This window comes from Spermophilus citellus (genome assembly GCF_964194105.1).
Source record: "Spermophilus citellus genome assembly, chromosome: 3".
NCBI lineage: Eukaryota > Metazoa > Chordata > Mammalia > Rodentia > Sciuridae > Spermophilus > Spermophilus citellus.
This window is the reverse complement of record NC_138184.1, coordinates 731,223-752,891: the sequence shown is the minus strand read 5'-3', so window position 1 is coordinate 752,891 and position 21,669 is coordinate 731,223. Positions and strand designations below refer to the sequence as shown.

Genomic DNA, 21,669 nt, shown 5'->3' with positions numbered 1-21,669 from the left:
TGTCTGGCGTCCCTGTTGCCCTGGCCTGGGATGGGCCTGCACAAGGTGCTGCCAGTGCTGGGTGAGGAAACCTGTTGGTGTCAGCTGGGTAAAGGTGATCTGGCCAGGGGCATTTTGAGGGGGACTTGTCAGATTCAGGGAATTACTGGCCCCTCAGTGCTTGCTCCCACCTGAGCCCCTGCAGATGCTGGGGTCTCTTGGGGATGGCATTGGGGTGTGCCAGGTCATAGCCAGGGGCTGGGCATCTGTGCCCTGGCTCCATGGGGACCTGGCGGGAGGCAGCTGGCACTGGTTGGGGGGCTGGGCATGGCTGCCCTAGTGGCCTACTCTGAACAGCCAGGTAGGCCACACTCAAACCTAGACACATGGTTTCTCTTGAAAACCCCGGTCACCTTCCCCTGTGGGAAGCCTCTGCTTGCTGCCTCTCCCATGTGGCCCATGCTTGCCCCAGGCTGACCCCACCCAGCTCCCTCCAAGAAGATGCTCTGGGACCTTGAGGCCTCCCGCTGCCTAAAGGGAGCAGGACCCTGTCCCATAACGTGTCACTTGTGCTCCCACCCTCGAGTCCCGTGCAGCCTGGCCGGTCATTTGCCAGCCTTGGTTTAGGTGCCTATGGCCTTTCTCTGGCCTGAGACCATGAGGCTGGTGCTGTGCGGTGCTTGGATTCTGGGGCTGGCCTCAGAGGTGCCCTGTCCGAATCCCTGGGGCCAGTGAATGTGGCCCTTTCTAGGCAAAGGGGGTTCTGCAGATGGGGTCAAGTTAGGGCTCCTGGAGCATCTCAGTGACCCATGGCACCCTGCGGGTTCTACAGTCCCAGACCTCACCACCCGGAGCAGAAGGGACCTGGCAGGGGACAAGGCAGAGACCGTGAGTGTGGGGCTGAGAGGAGAGGCAGTGTGAGGAGAGCTGTGCAGCCTCAGGAGGCTGCAGCCACCTGCTGTAGGCTGTAGTGGCCTGGGCTCCCTGGGAGATGAGAGCACAGGCCCAGCCCCTGGTGTCATCTGTCTCCTGTGGGCGAGGGTGCCAGCCAGGAGGGCACATGTGTGGCTGAGGCTGCCAAGTTTGTGGTCACTTGTCAACGCAGGGTGAGACAGATCTAGGCTCTGTTGAACACCTTGGGCTCCTGCTGCCGTGTTTCGGTGCTGCTGTGAGCGTGTGTAGGCCTGGGATCTGGTCTCCTCGCGCTGGCTGGCCCTGCAACACAGTCCTGAGCTTGGAAGGAGCTTGAGCCTCCTTCCTCCTCCAGAACACCCAGTGCCCTTTAGGCTGGGATGAAATTCCCTGGAAATGTTCTTAGCACCAGGGTTGGACTGAAGGAGCCCGGGAACAGTGGTGACCATTGGTCACTCACTAAGGCCAGTGTAGCCTGGCTATGGGCAGCCCCAGCCTCTGTTCTTCTCAAAATTCTCCAAAAGATGCCAACAGAGGTCGGGGTAGCAGCCAGGATGGGGTGGCAGAAATGCCTCTCCTCGTAGGCCTTAGACAAGGCCATGTCAGTTTCAAAGGACCAGGACATGGGAGTGGTATAGCTTACAACCCATTCAGGAAAAGGCAGCTGGGGGTCAGAGAAGACCACCAGCACAAGACCTGAGCAGGTGCTTCCCTGACAGGACACCTGCATTAAAGACGCCTGACCGCTGTAGGAGGCTGTTCTCACATGTCCCTATGAAGAGAGGGTTACAAGTTCAAGCATGTGCAGGCACTGCGTGTTCAGCTGGGGGCAGGAGTTAAGACTGAGCCATACCTGGGGGTGGACAGAGCCGAGTCTTGGACTCCCTGAGATTGAGGAGCCTCAGGCCAGGGGTGTAGAGGTCTGTATGACTTGCTCACCCACTGTCAATGTGGGTGCATCTTGCTCTGTGCAGCCCCTCCTCACCAATGACTGCAAGGGCACTATTCTGTGGGGGCTAGTTGGCTGGCATGTGCCCGCCATGGCCAGCTGGTGCCCCCAGGTCACTGCCTCTGGAGCCTCTGGAGCCTGGCTCAGGGCCTCCTTTCCTGCATTGGTGCATTGCTCTAGGCATTGTCCCGGTCCCTCTGCACCTGCTAGGGGTCCGGCATCTGGCCCTGGCTGCTCAGATGTAGCTCTCCTCCTCAGGTGTCAGCATCTCTGGTATCTGGGGCTGAGTGTGGACAGCATCCCATACTTGCTCTGGCCCTGGATGAGGGGCTCTGGGAACAGTGGCCCAGTCTGGGGTAGCATGTGGTGGCATCTCAGCCCCTTTTTCTGACCTGGTTGCTACTCCAGCTCTCGGCATCAGGCTGGGGGACAGGCCATCGGGGGCCCTCACCAGGCCTCCCACTTGCAGTCCACTTCCTGGGCATTCATTTGGCCTCATGTGGACTGTGCCAGGCCCTGGCTGTGGAGTCAGCCAAGGGGCCCCTGCCAGTTCCCCATCTGTGAAGCCCTCGACAGGTCACACGTGGGGCTGTAGGCAGTGAGGCCTTGTGCTCATAGCTGCTGGGTTGTGTAAGCCAAGCCATGCTGGCTGGCATCAGAGCAGCATCTTCTTGCCGCCTTGGGCTGGCAGCCCTGCTGATTACCGAGATGGCTGGTCTGGTCCTCCCCACCCTCCTGGAGTAGGTGCATGTTCCCCCATCCCAGAGCCCAGCCCTGTGGACCAGAAGCCTGGCAGTTGAGATGCCCACCTGGGGTTCTTCCCCTGCCCCTCTGCCTCTTGGAAGGTTCTGGAAGGGATAGATGGGGAATTCTACTGGAAATTAGGGTGTACTGTGACCCCTTGAGTGCCCCCCTGGGTGGGCAGAGGAGGCTGTGAGGGACTGTAGCTGTTGGTCCCCAGGACCCTGGGAGTGGGCAGAATGCAGCAGGGGGGTGTCCTAGGGAGCCCCCAGCCAGCCCAGCCTTTCACTGTGGAAGAATCACCTGAGCTCAGCCAGGGTGGGGGCACCTGGGATGCGGGTCCTGCAGGCTGGCCTGGCCCAGGCTTCCTCGGAGGCCTGTAGGGCAGAACTGGAAGTTGAAGAAAGGAGCCCACTTGTGGGACCCCTCCCTGCCTCCTGTTCCTCAGAGGGCCCACCTGATCTCACCCTGAAGGGATGGGCCTCCCTTCTAGCTCCAGTCTTCCCAGCCTTGCTGTGCCCATGCTGGGACTTGGTGGCCTCTGCCTGTGTTGGCACCCAGTGCTGTTGCATTCCACATGCCTCCTGGGGTTCTGGAAACCCAAGGTCACAACATGGGGCCAGTCATGTCCCGGAGCACCCTGGTCCTTGAACACTCCCAGCCACAGGGCTCCCAGGGAATCGGCTGAGGGTCAGGGCTGGCTTGTGCTGGAGCTTGGGCCCTCCCACCTGAGTGTCCCGGGCTGCTGTCACAGAGTACCCAAACTGGGAGGTTCAGATCAACAGGAATTTAGCCTCTTCTTAGCCTGGAGTCCGGAAGTCTGAGACCCAGGTCTGTGCAGGGCCACACTCCCTTTAGGGAGGGTCCTTCCTGCTTCTCCCAGCTCTTTGGTTTGTGTCCTATCACCCCAATTTCTGCCTCTGTCTTCAAGTGGCCTTCTCTGAATTTATGTCCAAGCCTCTTGTCTTATAAGAACACAAGTCAGGCTGGGGGGTGTGGCTCAGTGGAGAGCACTTGCCTCGCATGGCGCTGCCAACAAGAAGCAAAACGAGCACAAGCCACTCCAGGATGATGCCACCTTAGCCAGCTGTAACTGCAAAGACCCTGTTCCAAACGAGGTCCCATAGTTGCCAAGTGGACAGGAATTATGGCCACCCCAGTGCCTTCTCTGTTCCCTCCCCACCATGGGGACCAGCCCTCCAAGCCCTCCGTGTCACTTGTCAGTCTCTCTGGGTCTGCTTCTGGCCCTGTGGGTCAGCCCAAACGTGCCCCTAGGCACATGTGTGGCCCTCACACACCTCAGGCCCAGCTGGGAGAACCCCAGCCCTGGTGCTCAGTCCATTTGGACTCTGGAACATGGGTGGAGGGCAGCAGTTACCGTGTTCATGCTGAGCCCTGCAACTGGCCCAGGTGTACACCCGGTGGGCTGGTCTGCAGAACCCTCACCTGGGTCAGAAGAGGCCAGCATCAGATTGCCAGCCTCAGTGCCCCTGTGTGTCAGATGAGGCTTGGTCAGCTCTGGGTAGTCCTGGGTGGGGCTGAGGGTCAGAGTGGTCCTCTCTTTACCCATCCACTTTATTCCCAGGATCTACCTTATGTGGCTTGGAGATGGGTTTTGGGTCCAGAGAAGTGTGACCCCTCAAGACTGGCCAGGCCTGACCCTTCAGCCCAGTCGGCTGAGGCAGGTGGATCACAATGGAGGCCTGCCTGGGTGACTTAGCTAGTCTGTCTCAGAATAAAAAGGGCTGCTGAAATGAAGGCCCCCATCCCTGGGGAGCACCCTGCAAAGGTACCCAGTCCTTGCTGTGTCAGGCACCTGCCAGGTCCACCTGGCAGAGGGCCCAGTTGAAGGGATGACACTGTCCCTCCCACATGGGCGAGGGCAGGGGCAGTGCGGTCTCCAGCCCAGCTCCACCTCCCACCAGTGGGTGGTTCCAGTCAGAGTCGCCTCGCTGCCTGGTCAGGCCTGCTGTTAGGCAGAGAGGCGGGCCCCATGGCCTTGTTCATTGATGGGCAGCTCCGGGGGGACCTGGGGGAGGACATGCCCACTACCAGCACTTGGGCTCCTGGGGGCACTTGTTGGTTGGATGTGTTGGTGTCGTTGGCCCTGAGGTACCCTTCTGTGAGGACATGGCTCTGCCAGGACCAGGATGGGCCTCTGGGAAACAGAAGCCCAGGAAGAAGGGGCTGGTCCTCGGTGGTGTGCAGGGCAGGTGGGGATACCTTCCTGGGGTCGGGGATCAGAGACACCAGTGGCAGTTGGAGAGTGTGCCGTGGTGTGCCGAGCCAGCCTCCCTCAGCCACGTGAAGACTCGGGGCTGTCGAGGGGTGCAGCTTCTCCCACGGTCAGCAGAGGGGCTGGAGACGCGCTGTGGACCTGTGCCCAGCACCCTGGGCACTGTGTGGGGCAGGCAGCTGTGGCTGTGCTGGGCCCTGGAGTGTGTGGAGAGGGACCACTGAGGCCCTTCTGAGTTGTGGTGTGGGTGGCCTGTGTGACTGTGCACAGGCTGTAGGGACATGGATCCTGAGGGTTCCCCAGGGCTGGGGCTTCTGTCAGAGCACGGTGCTCCCCAGAGCCTTCCACAGCGGGCTGCAGGGGGCTCTTCTGGAACCTGAACCTTCCTAGATGATGGGAGCAGACAGTTCTCAGTTCTGGGCCCTGCCTCTCGGGGGTCTGCGTGGGAGCCAGACCCCATCCACGCTGGTGGGCGTGCCCACTCCCTTCTGCCAGTGTTGGCATTCTGGTTGACGGTGCTGTGGGCTCACCCTGGACTCCCGTGCCAGGGGACAGGTGAGAGGAGCGCACACCTGCTTCCCACGGGAGCGTCTGGTGAGGTGGGGTGTCCCTGCCAGGAGGGCATCTCGGGGCTGTGTCTCGACTCCTGTGTGCTGCCCTGTGTGATGGCTGCTTGGTCGATGGTGTCTGAGGCCAGGGCCACGGATGGTGGGCTGGAGGGAGCTGGGCCTGCCCAGGCCAAGCAGGTTCCACTCTTATTGCTGGTTGCCCGCCCCTACTGGTCTCATCCCAGCTTCTGAGGAGGAAAAAGCGCTGCTCTGAGAGGCTTCATCTCTGCCCCCTCTGGGGGCAGGCCGTCTCTGGTGACTGTGTCTCTGCATGGTATCTCCCAGCCTCAGGCCCGTAGCTGTGCCTGCTCCTTCTGTGTCAGGACATCCACCTGTCTCTCCATCCTGCAGCGCCCAGCTCAGGGGAGGCTGTGAGCCTGGCTGCCTTGTCCTGCATCCTCCTGAGTTGTCCTGGGCTGGCTCCTGTGGCCCTGCAGCCCTAGAGAAAGGAGAGTGCATGGGACCCAGGTGCACCCACCCTGTGGGCCTGGTGACTCCTTAATGAGCCTGTGGAGCTGCTGACACCCTCAGGGGGAAGGAGGCTGGGCCTGGCTGGTTGTGTGGCTTGCAGCAGGCAGGTTCTCTGGGTAGCTCCCTGCTAACCTTTATAGCAACCTGGAGACGTCACATGGAGGTCTCCGTGCAGGAGTAGGCAGGAGAGTGCGCTGGCGCCAGCTGACCCAGGAGGAGCCTCCCCACAGCCAGGTTCTTGTCGCCTGGCCTCAGTGAGGGGGTAGGGTGGGTCACTAGATAGAACTATGATCTTTCTGGGAAGACCCTTGGGGCCGGGTGTGGCACGCACCTGTCACCCCAGTGACTGGGGAGGCGGAGGCAGGAGGATGGCAAGTTCTGTGACAGCCTGGGGGACTTAGCCAGACTGTCTCAAAGCAGAAAGGACTGGGGATGTAGCTCAGTGGAGAGCCCTGGGTTAAGTTCAAGTTCCTAGTACTGGGACATTAAGAAGCAGAAAAATGAAGGAAGGGTCCCTCTGATGCATCCTTCCCTTTTCATCCTTGGGAACTGCCCACCATGGAGAAACTGTCCGGGGGCAGTGCCCCTGAAGGCCTGGGGCGCTCCCCCTCCACTGGCCCACCCAGCACATTACAGCCATCTGTTTGGGGGAAGGTGGTTTCAGCCGTTCAGCTGATGAAAGGGGTCCCAGCATGCTAGGGTGTCAGGGCCAGCGTCCTCATGGGTCCACCAAGGTCCCTTGCCCTCAGCCACTCCTTACAGGGACCAGGCTCTCCCTGTAGCCCTTCAAGAGCTGTCTGTCAAGTGCTCACCACAGACCAGGCATCTGCCCTCCCAGGGCCTAGCCTCAGGAGAGATAGGCAGTCACCTAGTGGACACAGAGGCGGTGGGGACAGTAGTCCTCCTGGAGGCTGGGGATGCAGCTGTGCGTGCCCTGAGGATGGGAGGGGCATGCCCTTCCGTGGGAAGAGGGGCCAGCAGGCTGTCTCTACAGTGGGTTTGGGGACCCTGAGCAGCTGGATATGACCAACCCAGGATTTTCAGGAACCCAGGCTAGTGGCTGGTCAATCTCAGGCCAGGCCAGGCTGAGTGGCCACTGATACCCGTGTGAAGAAGAGCAATTGGAAATGTGTGGGATGGCTCCTGGGGCCCCGTGGAAGGGGACCTGGAGAGGAGACCTTCCCTGTCCCCGGTCAGCATCTCTCCATTTCCATTGGTCTGACATCAGCACCTCCCCTGCCATCTCCGGGGGTCCAGGCTGTCTCTATGGGGCCACCTCACTCAAGAGGTAGACAGATGTCTCATCGTGTCCCTGGCTTGTGCGCCTTTCCGGTCAGTCTCCTACTGGGGACAGAATCCTGTGGTTGAGGCCTCCCTGAAGCCCTTGGTTATTCAGAGGAGGCCTCTGTGTAGAGGGACAGCAGCATTCTGTCTCCATGGCCTGGCATCCTGATGCCTGCGAGGGTCAGAGGTGCCCCTCCTGCACTAGATGGTCCTGGACAGCCAAGTTGGGCCCTGATCAGGTTTCTGGATTCTGTAGGGCCCTGCCCCGTGTGGGCCCAGCCTTGTGAAATCACCGGCTTTTCCCACTGCCTGGTGCTGGGGTCCCGGGATGTTCATTCAGTGGCTACAGAAGCTCCAGAGTGCAGTGGTGGGTGTGAGCCGTCCTGAGCTTTTGCAGTGGTGGGTGTGAGCCGTCCTGAGCTTTTGCAGTGGTGGGTGTGAGCCGTCCTGAGCTTTTGCAGTGGTGGGTGTGAGCCGTCCTGAGCTTTTGCAGTGGTGGGTGTGAGCCGTCCTGAGCTTTTGCAGTGGTGGGTGTGAGCCGTCCTGAGCTTTTGCAGTGGTGGGTGTGAGCCGTCCTGAGCTTTTGCAGTGGTGGGTGTGAGCCGTCCTGAGCTTTTGCAGTGGTGGGTGTGAGCCGTCCTGAGCTTTTGCAGTGGTGGATGATGAGCTGTCTTGAGAGTGCAGTGGAGGGTGATGAGTCCTCCTGAGTGTTCAGTGGTAGGTGTGAGCCATCCTGAGCTTTTGCAGTGGTGGGTGATGAGCCCTCCTGAGCTTGTGCAGATGCCAGGTCATGGCTGAAAGGTGATCCATGAGCTGTGCATGGCCAGATCCCTTTCACAATGTGCCCCTTGGGCTTTGGCTCCGAGGGCCAGGGTCCCTCTGTGTCCACCATGCTCCTTACCCTGCACCTCTTCCTACAGCGGCCTAGGTCACTCTCCTGGGCTGGTTTCTTCAGGCAGCAGATGTAGGCCATGGGCCACCTCATCCTGTGGTCTCTATGGGGACTACAGAACAGGTGGCTTGTAGCAGTGGATGGCCACCAGCCCTGAGAGTCCTTACGGGCCAGTCAGCAGTCTCCGCATGTGTCTGTCACTCCTTACCCAGGGCTTCCGCCTCTGAGTGCAGCTTTGGGGCCTGGTCAGGGCTCTACCGAGGGGACTTTGTGTCCTTATCAGAAAGCGCTGGGGGGTCGGTCTGTGTGGTCAGAGGGTGGTGTGAGGATGTGGGTGCAGGCAGCCACAGGCCCCTCTTGCAGAGAGGCACTGGTTGGAGCTCAGAGGGCAGGGCTGGCAGCAGGTCACTGGGTCTCCTGCTGCCCTATCCTTGCACCCCTCTATTTGGATAGGAGCCATGGTGGGTCCTCTGTACTCAGAGAAGCAGCCTGGCCTCAAGGGCAGAGGCACCCCTGTAGACTCTGGGTCCCCCCCACCCCGGAGCCCCAGCTGGGCCACAGGGCTGTCCAGAGGTGAGAAGGCTCGTTGTGTTCCTCGCCACTAGAACACTCAGGGTCCCTCCAGGGGACTGGGCTGCGTGAAATGACCACACAGAGACAAAGGGACCTTTTTCTTTGGGTCCTGCGATGGCTCCTCTGACCTTAAGGGTCCGTGGAAAGAGAGAGCGAGAGCACGTGCTGAACCCTTTTATTGAGGAGAAGCCATTCTAATGAGGCCAGAGTCAGGTTTCGGGGGCCTGAGTCTAGCTTCATGATGTCCACTGTCTGACTGACACCTGGGTAGGCCACCCCAAGGGCAGAGCAGGAGAAGGGGACACACAAAGGGCGTTTCCACGGAACATTCTGTGCCAAACAGAGCACAGGGGTAACATCACAAAGGAACAGGTGGGCGTACTCAGTCCATGGGGCGACACGCCTACGTCTGAAGACGCGTCCTCAACCTCCGGGACCAGGGCAGTGCCCAGGTCACTATAGTGACCGTCAGAGCCTCTCTGCTCAGACTGGTGCCCACAGAGGCTGGCTGGTAGTGCCCATGTGGGGACATCCTGTGACCTGTCCCAGGGCTCCCAGCTTCACACTGAGGTCTGGCTGGCCAGGAGGACCCACAGGATATAGGAGCAAGGCTGGAGGCAGGTGCCTGAGTGGCCCCTCGCCCCATGGTCTTTCCTTTTGCCTCATCTGGAAACTGGATTTCAGAAGGAAGCTAAGAACCCCTCCAGCTGTGAGCTGAGATCTGATCTGAGGTGCCCCCACGTGGGGACCGAGATCAACCTGTGGGCTCCTGACCTGAGACGGGCACCTGGCATGGACCGCAGGCTGCAGAACAGGCCGAGTCCTGCTGGCCTCAGGCCTGGCTCTGTGGCCCAGGTGATCTCTGTCCCCAAGGCTTGCACACTGCAGCTGCTGCCTGGAGCCCTGCCGGAGTTTGGTCTGGTGGCATCTATACACCCAGGGACTTGGCATGTCCTTGCATTGCCACGAGGGGAGGGGGCGAAGACTGTAAGAAGGGGGTCCAGTGGGTGTAGGACCTTGGAGCCAGGAGCAAACAGGGTGGAGGTTGCAGACACACTTGGGCAAGCCTGAGCCTACCCTGGAGGGGGGGGGCTGCGGAGGGCCTGGGAGACACTAGCAGGGACTGGGGCCAGGGCCCTGCCCAGTGCCTCTGGAAGGAGCAATTGGGGTGAGAGGCCTGGGGCACTGGGACCTGTTGGTGAGGTGGGAAGGATGGGCACCACCCTGGCTAAGGTGGCCTGTGGGGAACCTGGGCACAGTGTTACCCACCCCCTGTCCCTCCCAAGCCCTGCACTCATGTCCATGTCCTGTGCTGGCCTCTCCTGTCACTGTGTCACACACTGTGGCCTTGTCTGGCTCTCACTGAGCACGAGCTGTGTCACCTTGCTCCCGCCGGTGGCTGTGACGCTTCAGGTGGATGGCAGTGCTGCTGTCTGTCTGAGCACCTGCTGGCCGTGCAGCCTCCTCAGGCTGATGTGTGCACGCCTCTGTGTGCACCTGCCTTCCCGTCTCCCATGTGTGCTGGGGTAGTCGCTAGGTCTGCTGGCACCTACTTCTCCTTTTGAGGTGCTGTGGGCTATTCTCCAAGGGCTGTGCCATTTTGCACTCACCTACAGTCTGTGGTGCCCAGTGGCTGTCTGCTCACATGGCCCTGTTGCACCTCTCCCTGGACTCCCTCTCCAGCCCAGGTCTGGACTCCCTTCATGGTCAGAGAAGCCAGCTGGGGTCCCCAGATCACCCTCGAAGTGACCTCTCCGGCTAAGCCTGAAGTCTTCCCTGCAGGTGACAAGGACTCTTTCTTGTAACAGTATCCTTGAGCCTTGGCTGGCAGCGTGGGGCCTGAGACGCCTAGGGCTGCACTTGGAATGGGCATCCACCGGGCCTGGTGGCTGGGGTGGTGGGCAGGGCTCCAACACCACTAGGGGGGGTGCCACTGGGTGCACTTCGGCCGGTGGAAAGGGTCCCGGGGAGCAGGCCCTGCTTGCTGCTGGGCCCTTGGATACAACCCACGTGCCCTAAGGACCACCTGAGGTCACTTGGGCACTGCCTAGGTGCCCCCTCCCCTGCAGTCCCTAGCTGTCCTTGGAGCCAGTAAGCACCCCCACGTGTGGAAAGGGTCAGCTTGGGATTCTGCAGAGAGGGGTGCTGGCTGGCCTGCTCCTTGAGGCCCAGGGCCCTCCACAGCGACTGAGCCCTGATGAATGTAGATCCTGCCCAGGGGCCAGCACCCCCCTTGAGAGGGAAGCAGCATGGTCGTGTCCAGACCTTGGGGAAGGATGCCTGCAGCAGCTGGAGTGTCTGGCGGCCTTGCCCCCCGACCCCCACACAGACCATTTCCCGGTGGGAAAACTGAGGCCCCGCAGAGCTCAGGTGCCAAGTCGTCTGAAGCTGGGTGGCTATGAGGAGTGGGGCCCAGCTTCCCTGCAGGCCTGTGTGGCCAGAGTCTTGATGAGGATGGCCCAGACCCCAGCTCGCAAAGCATCCCTGTGTTCCTTGTGGGAGACGGTCACTGCTTGGGGCCTGCAGGCGAGGAGGGCCTCCCAGAGCCCAGGCATTTGGCCACAGGAGGAAGTGACATCGCCACAGCAGGACTGAGCAGAGCAGAGGGTGGGCTGGCCTGGGGCTGGGACAGAGCAGACATCCCTGTGCTTCCTGACAGGCTATGGGCCCTTTCCCTGCTGTCCGCAGCACCCCTCCCCCATGGGGTTGCGTAAGCTGCTGCGTGTGGCTGGACAGGGCTGACTGGAAGTCCCGCGGATTTCTTCACTCCAGAGCTTGGCCTCCGTGTGGCTGCCCTCCCCTTCCTGCCTGCCTGGGTGATTCAGGCTCCGGGCTGCTTGCCCACAGAGCACGCCCGCTGCCCTGCAGGCTGCCCCGGGGTCCCCGCTGTCTCCCAAAGGGGGGCTCTTGGCCCTTTAGTGGGACCAGCCAGGAGCCCCCTGGGAGAGTCAGATTTGTGCTCAGGCATCTGACAGTGTGGGGACTCAAGGTCCACCTGCCATCCAGACCACGGCGTTTTCAGTGTTGTCACTAGTGCACCCTGACCTCAAAACCAGGTCTGGGGCTCTTCCCAGAGCAGCTGGGCCCCTCAGTACCCCCAGGAGTCCCCCTGGCAGTCTCCTGTGGTGCTGAGGGGCAGTGTTCCTCTGCAGCCTTGCAGACTGGAGGTGGGTGGTACAGCAGGACCCTCCCAGAGGCCTGGAGGAGGGCTGTGAGCAGCAGGGGAGGTGGGTGGGGCGAGCAGGAGGAGCCCCTGGAGGCTCCAGCGCCCAGCCCAGCAGCTCCCAGCACAGCCGGCCTGCAGGTTGGGAGGGAGCAGCGATCTCAGGCAGCCTCAGGAAGAAGCCTCATTCTCTCTCCACAGGACGTGATGCCGCCACCACGGAGCAAGAAGCCCAGATAGGTGCCTGGTGGCCCTGGGTCTCCCAGCCCTCACCTGCTGCCGCCTGATGCTTGCAGTGGGGCCTGTCATGGATGGGGAGTGCCCTCAGCACGAGCCCCCGCCAGCGGGCAGCCTCCTCTGTCCCACGTCCCCACTGCAGGTGAGCCCCGCACCCTGACCTCATTGGACACTGCGAGGTGCAGGCTGACCAAGGTGGCCTTCATGTGGGACGCTGCACTGGGCAACCTGCCCATGACCCTGACCTCAATCTTCTCAGTCCGGAGCCTGGCTCCCCAGTTCCCCCATGTCAGGAGAGGGTCCTGTGTGAGGGTCAGGGGTCTGCCTTGGCCTCCAGCTGCAGGAAGGGTCTCGGGGCTGTGTGCCTCCTGCTGGCCTCCAGCCACACCCAGGCCCCCCCTCTGCTGGGGACTGAAGCGGGGGCTCTTCCACTGAGCGCACCCAGCCCTTTTCCTTTTCCTTTGGGCCGGGGTCTCCCTAAGTGGCCCAGGCTAGCCTGGACCTCGCCCTCCTCCTGCTTCGGCCTCCCCAGTCTCTGGGTTTATATGTGTGGGCCATGGCATCCTAGATGTTTTCTTTCAAAACAGTTACTGGCCCTTTGGGAGAGCCGTTCCACGCTGCCCCTGCCCTGCCTGGCTGTCCCTTCCAGGGCAGCTCAAGTTGACCTGTGGGAGCCAGAGTGGATCACTTCATTGTTTTTTCTTTCAATTTAATAGACAATTTCTTAAGCAGTGTTTGGTTTACAGGAAAATTGTTCAGAAAGCCCTGTGTCCCTGTCACTGCGTCCTGTGTGAGTGTGGCAAGCCTGTCAAAACTGACGGGTCAAGGCTAATACACTGTCATGAACTCAAGTCAGAAGCCTACCTGAAGGTCACTCTGTGTTGGAGAGTCTGTGGCTCTTGACATGGGAGTACCCCACAGTTTCCACGCCCTAGAAGTCCTCCAGGCTCTGCCTGCTGCCCTGCCCCCCTGCCGGGCTGTGGGCACACTTCTGCCCTCTCCAGGATGTCAGGCTGGAGTTGCCCAGGGCGTGGCCTCTGCAGCCTGGGACCTCCCTGGTAGCTGCCTTGGGGTGCTCCCGGCTCATGGCTCAGGAGCTCCTTCTTTCCAGTACCACATACCATCCCCTGTTCTGGGTGGACCTTTGCACTGACTCAGTTGCCCACCCAAGGACATCTTGTTGCTTCCAGTGTTTGACCACTAAAGTGTCCCAAGACACAGAACACCAGTGTTCAGCTCTGCCCGTCATGTCAGAGCTGTGGGAGGTGCCAGGGTCCCTAGGACGAAAGGGCCCTGAGCAGAGCTGGCTCTTGCCACAGTGGAAAAGAAAATAGACTGGGGACTCACGGGGAGCTGGGAGTTGCCAGAGGCCCAGGTGGGGTGTGACTTGGGAGGCTGCCCCAGAGTGGGCAGGTGCCTCTGGCTGGGGCTGTTATGGGATCCACTCTTCAGTAAAAACCTCAGCTACTTCCTTCTGCTGGGGTGGGCCAAGGCTGGTGCTTGTCCACCCAGAGCCAGCCTGACACAGATGGGGCTCTGGACATTGCTCCAGAGGACACAGGAGGTGAGGAAGGTTGGGTGGGAGGACGGCAGCAAGAACAAGCCAGCTGTGGTTCCCGCAGAGCCAGGCCACGGCTGCCTGTGTTCCAGAGCGTGGGAAGAGGTGCAGGCACCAGGGTTCCCCAGACTTGCTCTGGAAAGGCTTCAGGGGCACACAAGCCCTCACCCTGCACAGCTGTGCCACACCCCACCCTGCTGTGGCTGAATGTGGAGCTACGTTGCATAAAGACCCTGTGCACATCCCTGGGAGAGGAGCCAACTCTTCCGGAATGAAGGGCTGGGCTGGTGTCCCGCGCCTGCAGCCCAGGGCAACGTGCTCTGTGCCCAGCTCCTCTCTGTCCTCCCCTCCTGGGAAGCTGTTGAGCACCCACCTCTGCCTCCCTCAGCTGCTCACCAGTCATGGCTGCGGACACCTCCTCCTGGTGATCCCTCATCTGCACAGCCATCATTCGCTTAATTATTTCCCTGCTGCTAAGCCTTTGGGGAGAGGCCAGTTTTCCTCTGCTATAAACAGTGCTGCTGGATTTTCTGCCCCCTCATGGATTACTTCGGGTGGGGGGGTGTATCCAAAATAGGATTCCTGGGTCAGAAGGAGAGCTGGCATTGTGTAGAGGATGGAGCTGTCCCTGCTGCCATGTCCCCTTTACTGACTGGTAGGCTGGGGCTCTGTCTGAGCAGCTGTCAGGGCTCAGAAATGCATCTGGGCAGGGCGGGGATGCAGTCCCTGGTGTGAGGTGTGGATGGAACCCTGATTGTCCCCAGCCCCCAGAGACAAGGCTCCCTGGTGCTCTCCAAGCTTGGGCTGCTGCAGGGTGTCTGGTGGCCATCTACAGGCCATGCTGGGGACCTGGCCTGCCCTTCCTGCTTCAGAGAAAGCCAGACTGCCCTTCCCACGCCAGTAGAAAATCCCTAGACAAATTCTAATTGGAGCACAGCTGCCCAACTCTGGCCAGTTACACCCCAGGGCCTGCCCTCTGAAGATGGAGCCACCCCTGGTACCAGCACAAAGTCCCAAAGAAAGCTCTGATTGGCCAGCTATGTGGAGTCACCCTGTAAGGAGGATCAGGTGCCCCTGACTGGACAGAGGTTGGGGGCCTGGATGGACAGGCCATTACTATCCCTCACCAGGTGGAGGCCCAGAGCCTGTGCTACCTAGGGGGTCCTCTGGTCCTGGGGCTCCTTCAGGGCAGCCTAGGCATAGGTGGAGCATGCTAGGAGAGCTAGGGGTCCTCAGTCCTCTCACCTCTGCTTATATACTAGATGGCTTACTGTAGTTCATCTTAAAGGCCACAGGTATGCTCTGGAAAGTTCTGCCTTGGGGAGGCCGGGCTGGGCCCGAGTTTCCCTCTCCCTGACTGGGGCAGAAGGCGGAAGGCACTAGGCCAGGGCTCTGGGGAGATGTGGGGTTGCCCGCAAACCCCACCTGGTCATGGTGGCCCTGCCTCCTTCCATTGTGGTCTTGAGGAGGGTAGGTACGGGAGCTGGAAGCCTAAGAGCCCCGGGCCCTGTGCTGGAGAGACGCTTCACTGTCCATTCTGAAAGACTGCCTCGGGAGCCCTGGAAGTCCAGAGGTCCGCTGTGGCTGGGCTGGGCTGGCCTGGCCTGGCCTGGGCTGGCTGCTGCGGTCCTGCTCTGGAGGCTGGCAGACCCCAGGAGGTTGGGCTGGAGTAGTGAGGATGCAAAGCTGGTGAGGGAGGCCGTGCAGCCGCCTGGGCTGGTGCCAGCTAGCACCCTGGTCCCAAGTCTGAGTGGACGCTGCTGGGCCCAGGGAACTGTCCAGCTCCACAGGGGCCTGGGGAGGGCTTCCTTGCCAGGAGTATGGCAAACAACCCCCTGCCCTGGTAGCTGATGTGACTGTCAGACCTGACTGTGACAATAAGAGGGTGCCCAGCCGGTGGCATCTCCTCAGTGACCCCGGGGAATTCCCATCTGCCAGTCAAAAGAAGCCAGGGCCCCAGTAGGGGCTAACCCTGGGGCACTCAGGGACACTACTGAGTGGCCCCCCACACCTTGGGGAAGGCCTCAGTACCCCCCATGAGGCCCTGCTTTCACCTTGGTTTGGGCTGAGCTAGGGCTGTGTGCTTTCTAGGCACACACTCTGACCCTGAATCTCACCCACAGTCCCCCACCACTCCAGGGGCCCTGGACCTGGTGGGGGAGCTCCCTGGGCGGGTGCCCTGGGCTCTCTTTCAGATAGGAAACCGAGGCACGGTGAGGCTATAGTGCCTGGGTGGCCAGCAGGGAGGCCCTGGTTCCACCCCTTGTTCTGACCATGGCAGCAGCTGTGGCAGGGTGAGGCTGGGGTCTGGCCTCCCCTTCCTGCCTGTGCCTGATTCCACTCTCACTTCCAGAACCCCCTCCTGCACTATCCCTACCCCTGGTGGAACAGCTTCCCACAGGCACCGTATCCAGCCTTCTCCAGTGAAAGCCAGTAAGTGTCTGAGCCCTGGTCCTCACCCACCTGCCCTTGGGCCACACTGGTTGCCCAAGGCTCTATTGAAATTAGAGCTCACAGCCCAGGTGCGTGGGCCTGGCCAGCTCTGACCTGCGGGCTGGGCCTGGATGCCTAGGGCTGCAGAGGTTGTATTTACCTGAGGTCTGTACTGTGACCAGCTGGGGAGCATTAGGAAGACCTAGCCTAGGGCCTAGTGGTGAGAGTGGGGAACCAGGCAGGGCTCTTGTGCAAAGGCTGGTCAGGAACTGGGAGGTGAGTAGAACCAGGAGCGAACCTTTCTCCAAAAGGCCACAGCTAAACTGGGTTTTGAAGGATCAGTAGGAGTTTGCCAGGGGAGTGGGCCTGAAAGTGGGCCTATTCATAGCAAGAACTTTTGGGAATTCTAGAATACTTTGGAGTGAGCCTGCTTGTCATCCCAGCAGCTTGGGAGGCTGGGGCAGGAGAATTGCCAGTTCGAGGTCAGTCTCAGCAAATTACTGAGGCCCTAAGCAACTTAGTGAGATCCTGTCTCAAAATGGGCTGTGATGTGGCTCAGTGGTTAAGCACCCCCGGGTTTCATCCCCAGTACCAAAATAATGGTGATGATCCTGGAGTGCCTGTCTTGGGCAGGACGGGGTGGGGGATGGGTTCCAAAAGCACGGGAAGGAAAGGTAAGATGCTCTTTTCATGTTCATTTTTCAGGGATGAGGGGTGGCAGTCCTGGGAGCCAAGGGAGCCCCAGAACTTGGGAGCTGGGAACAGGGAGGCTGAGGGGCACTGACCTCTTCCTCCCTGTCCCCAGCTCTGCACAGCCCACCTGAGGCTCAGCCGCCCAGCTGGGGTGGCCACGTTGGCCTGCTACTCCTCATTTTGGGGTGAAAGGGCAGCACGGTGTGGGGACAGTGACAGGATCCCACCTTGGAGGAAGGTGCCCCTGGGTCTCCGGGCTGTGCTTTTGTCTGCCCTGTCAGGGTGTAAGTTGGGCGTGAGGCCAGGGAGTTGTGTCCAAAGGGCCAGCAGAGCTTTCAGGGGGCTCTCTGGCCTGCCTGCTGCATGCAGGGCGGTCACCATCAGGAGTGGGTGCCGCACGGTGTCTGGCGGGAGCTGCTGCAGGCATGCTGCTGAGCTCCAGTCTGGGGAGAGGAGGGAGTCCCAGTGGTGAGCCCAGCAGACCGCCACGCCCCGCGGTCACCTCCTCCCATCTCTCTTTCCAGTCAGTTCATGAGCCCCACCTCCTTTGGCAGCCAGCCCTGCCCGGACACCAGCTACCCTGCTGTGGCCACCGCCCCCAGCTTCCTGCCAAAGAGCAGCGACTTGCCTCAGGTAAGAGCCACAAACTCATCTGTGGCTGGTGTCCGAGGGCATCTCACTTGGGACACTGTGGCCATAGGTCCTCCCAGAGACCTGATGACTTCACTTGGCCCGGGGCCCCTGGTGCTGGTCAGGTGCTGCTAGCAACAGGAGGTGTAGCTTGATTTCGGGGAACAGCCTTGACTGCTGTGGGCAGGAGGAGCCACCTGCCTGGCCCTGGGGGCGTCACCTTGGGTCTGTGCACCAGTGTGCTAGGAGGCTCCTTCTTCGTGGCAGGGAGCTGTGCCAGAATGGGCACTAGACAGATTGCCACCCCACAGAGGTGGCCCCACCTCACTGCTAAGCAGCAGCCCTGGGGGTCAGCATGCCAGGTGACCCCCACAGGGAGCCCTGTGCTGGACTGCGAGCCAGCTTGCGCTTGCAGTGAGGGACCAAGGGGTGTCGGCGCTGCGGGATATTGGTGGCTTGGTGGGCCCAGCACCGTGGGGCACACCTGTCTTCCCAGCTGCTGGGGAGGCTGGGGCAGGAGTACCAGTTCCAGGGCAGCCTGAAAAGGGCTGGGTGGCTCAGTGTGGGGCTGCTTGTCTGGCGTGGGTGGGGCCCTGGGGGCATCACGTACCACACATAGAAGGAACCAGCTGCGTCCTGGGGTGCCTTGGCTTGGCATCTGGTTTGGGAACGAGGCACGTTGGCTCCATCTCTGTCTTTGTCTCTCTGGATCTCTGTCTCTTCTCCGTGTCTGTCTGTCTGTTTCTGCTTGTCTCTCTCTGTCCATTTCTCCATGTCCTTCATTTCTTCGTCCCTGCCTCTCTCCCAGCCCTGCCAAGAGTGCAGGAGCCTGGGGTGGCTGTGCCCCTCTGGCTGCTGCACGTGTGAGCCTTGCTCATCTCGGCATGTGGTCTGGCAAGTGTGGGCCAGTGCCCGCCCCTTAGAGGGGACCGTGCCATCCCGCCTATCCCGTGCATTGAGTGCCGACTGCACCCGAGGCCTGCTAGCGTGCTGGGGCTGGCACCCTGGCTGGGTCAGATTGGACACAGGCCTCCCTGGGAGAGAGCCACATGCCTGATCCCTGCCAGCCTCTCCCCTCCCAGGACCCCAGGCCTGTTGGCTGGGCCTCGGTCCTGTGATGCAGGAAGTTTAGACCTAACCCTGGCCAGCCTCGCCACACCACAGCCCCTGCTGCTGGCACACAGGACGGCTGGCAGAGGAGCCCCGTCCTCCTCCCGGGGCAGAGGGCTCTGAGGTGGGATCAGGGGAGGCCCTGAGCTGGGTCACCCAGGGTCACCTCAGGGTCCTCCTGAGAGGAGGCAGGAGGGTGAGAGTCAGGGAGCCTGGAAGACGCTGGCTGCTGGAGAAGGGACTGGGGCTGCAGGGCCTCTGGAGCTGGAAGAGAGGGACGTGACTCTCCCTGGGCTTCGGGAGGGCCGGCCTGCACACCTGGGTCTGGCCAGGGTGGCCAAGTCGGCTGCGACCAGAGCTGAGACATTGCAGGTGCTTGTTGGCCGCTGTGGCACCGGCAGGGCTCGGCCTGGCAGCAAGGAGAAACTGGGCCTCCACGCGGCTGGCGGCCAGCTGCTCTGCTCCAGGAATGGCTGCTGCTGTCCTGCAGCTCAGAAGGAGCTGGGGCGGTGTGGAGCAGGGCTGGGTCCAGGATGGAACGACCAGGCTTTTCCTTGACAGCTGCCAGCCCTGGGTCTCCTGGCAGCTGGAACAAAGGAGAAAGGAGGCGAGCCCTGGGACCCCTGGCCTGCGGGAGAGAGCCCGCCCTTCTGTTGCTGAGTCCTCCCAGTTTCCTTGGGGCGCCCTGCGCTCTCCCTGTCCTGAGCTGGTTAGTCTGGGCTCTGGCCTCCCTGCCTGGGTTCTGCAGAGGTGCCCTCGGGTCCAGTACCAGAGGACTGGCTGCAGGAGGGGCTCTCTGGAGAGCTGGGCTCTGGCACACGGCGGCTCAGTGTCGGAGAGGCTTCCTGACCAGCCGTGGAGGAAGACAGTCCAGATTCATGGGAATGTCGCAGGAACCAAGTCCCCGAGCACCGCCCTCCCTCAGTCTCCCCGTGAGAGACGGCCCCAGGGCCGGGCCACCCTGGCACAGCACTGCTGCCCAGAGGCCACCCGGCTCCTGTGGATGTGCTGCGAGTGCTTGTCCCATGATGAGCTGGAGGTCCTGCAGTGCAGGCAGGGGTCCTGCAGCTGTGGTGGGGGGTCCTCCTGGGGGCCCAGTTTGGAGGCCCCGTGCGGACATCTCTGATGCTGAGGACCAGGCGCGACACTTGGCTAGGGGGTGTCTGTGGGCTCCTATGCGGGGAGCATGGGTGGTCCCCTGGATGCACAGCCTGGGCACCGTGGGAGCCTGCGTGGACCCGCCGTAAAGTGAGGCTGGGTGGCCGCCTTGTGCCTGCTCCTCCGTCATTGGAATTCTCTGTAGGGACAGGTGTCCCTTCTCCCCTGCTGCTTAGTGTCCTTCTCATTGGGAGGCTCATGGGTGTTTATGCAACGCGCAGGTCACTGTAGATGGTGCGGTGACCAAGGCATGGCCAGCTGTGCGACAGGGCCACCAGAACGTTGGGGCCTGTCCTGGGAGCCGCTGCCTCCCCACTGCCCTGGGGGGGCCACTACTGGACCACCCACTAAGCCAACCTTGGAGAGGGGCTCCTTTCCTCACTAAGCCATCTGTCTCCAGGGTGGCATGGGGCCACCAGGCTTGCATGTCCCTGGGCAGTGGCCTGGAGCAGCTCTAGGGCTCCCTGAGGACTGCCCTACAGGGCTGCAGGTGTGTGGGAGTACTGGACTGGTGGCTTTGCTTCCATGGTTTTTATAAATTGAGATGATTCCTAAAACAGAAAAGGCATCATGTCACCGGGTGTGGTGGTGCGTGTCTGTCATCCCAACAGCTCTGGAGGCCGAGGCAGGAGGATCACAAGTTCAAGGCCAGCCTCAGCAAAAGCAAGGCACTAAGCAACTCAGTGAGGCCCTGTCTCTAAATACAAAATAGGGCTGGGGAAGTGGCTTAGTGGCTCAGTGCCCCTCAGTTCAATCTCCAGTACCCCTCAAAAGAAAAGAAAAGACACGACACCATGTCCGCGTGCCCAGCTCTGTGGTTCTTACTACATCCCCTGAGCTACGTACCCATCACACCAGCTCCAGGACGTCACTGGCTCGTGGCCTGGCGGCACTCCAGGTGAGCGAGGCTGCACCGTGTCCACCTGTCTGTGTGGGCTGTGCTGGTGTCCACCATCTCTGGAGCTCACTCGAGTGGAGTGGCTGCTGTGGTGAGCGCAGCTGCTGAGCGGAGTCGGGCTGGACAGTAGCTGGACATGTGTTCCAGATGAGGCTGGGTTGGATTGGGGTGCACTTGAGGACACACTGGGGCCAGCGGCGTCTGGAGCCCCGCTGGCCTGCTCCTTGTGCTGAGTGGGCTCTGTGCAGGCTCCCCGGCCCCTCCTCTGGTTCCTCATCACCCGCTGCATTCCCCAGAACCATCCTTGGTGCACTGCTGCCTCGAGGTCCCTGGGGTCCTGACTGCAGGCCACGGTTGTTGCCCCCAGTGCCCATCCCCCACAGACACCCTGCAGTTCCCGGGGTGGGTACTTCTGGACCCCTCCTCCCGAAGCCACCTGGACCCCCACATCTCAGCTGCTGTGCCCTTCCCCCACATGGCCACTGGCCCTCCATCTGTGAGGACGCCTCCCAGGAGTGGTCAGCGGGCTGGGCCTGCACCCAGGTCCCTCCGTGTTGCAGGACTGTCAGGAGGGTGTTTGTCCAGGAGCAGTGTGCTGTTGCCAGCCTGGGGGCTGCTGGGAAGCCAGGGATGAGCTCACGCCCGGGAGAGTGCCGCCTGAGCTGCCACCCCCCACCACAGCAGCTGGCCTCCACTCTCCTGCTCTGCAGACGCAGCTCGGCAGGTCAGAGGCTTGGCCCACCCACGGCCAGCTTCCCAGTTACCGGCAATGGGTGGAAGGAGAGGGAGAGACAGGGAGAGGGAACCCTTACAGGAAGCCCTGCAATGCCCAGCCACTCAGGTTGAGAAGACCCACCTCTGCCCCGTGGCCTGAGGAAACCCGGGAGCTGGAGGCTTCGAGGACCACCGACAAGCAGATCTTCAGGGAGGGGGACCCCGCAAAAGCTACTGGCCAGGGAGTGGCTGCAGGAAGGCAGGCCCTGGCTACAGCGTTAGGCACACAGTGGCTGAGGCTGGGCCTGCCCCAGGCGTCTAGGCCCTGCAGGACTGTGCACAGGCAGAGCAGAGTTTGGGGCGGAGAGCAGGGTGTCCTGGGACTGCTGTCCCAGAACGCCGGGGCCTTGCAGTCCTGGAGGCCGGTCTG

At 61.4% G+C, this 21,669-nt stretch overlaps 1 protein-coding gene across 2 annotated transcripts in view; it reads left to right on the top strand.

Moving 5' to 3' along the window:
- The window catches only part of SBNO2 (strawberry notch homolog 2), a 57,824-nt gene that overhangs the window by 4,114 nt on the left and 32,041 nt on the right, over window positions 1–21,669 (top strand). Inside the window, exons 2-4 of one of the 2 annotated variants that reach the window (XM_081282984.1) lie at window positions 12,010–12,187; window positions 15,957–16,036; window positions 17,254–17,362. In XM_081282984.1, the coding sequence (XP_081139110.1) occupies window positions 12,095–12,187; window positions 15,957–16,036; window positions 17,254–17,362 (282 nt within the window). In that variant the 5' untranslated portion in view covers window positions 12,010–12,094. The remainder of the gene's footprint in view (window positions 1–12,009; window positions 12,188–15,956; window positions 16,037–17,253; window positions 17,363–21,669) is intronic. The other variant, XM_081282985.1, reaches the window with a different exon arrangement.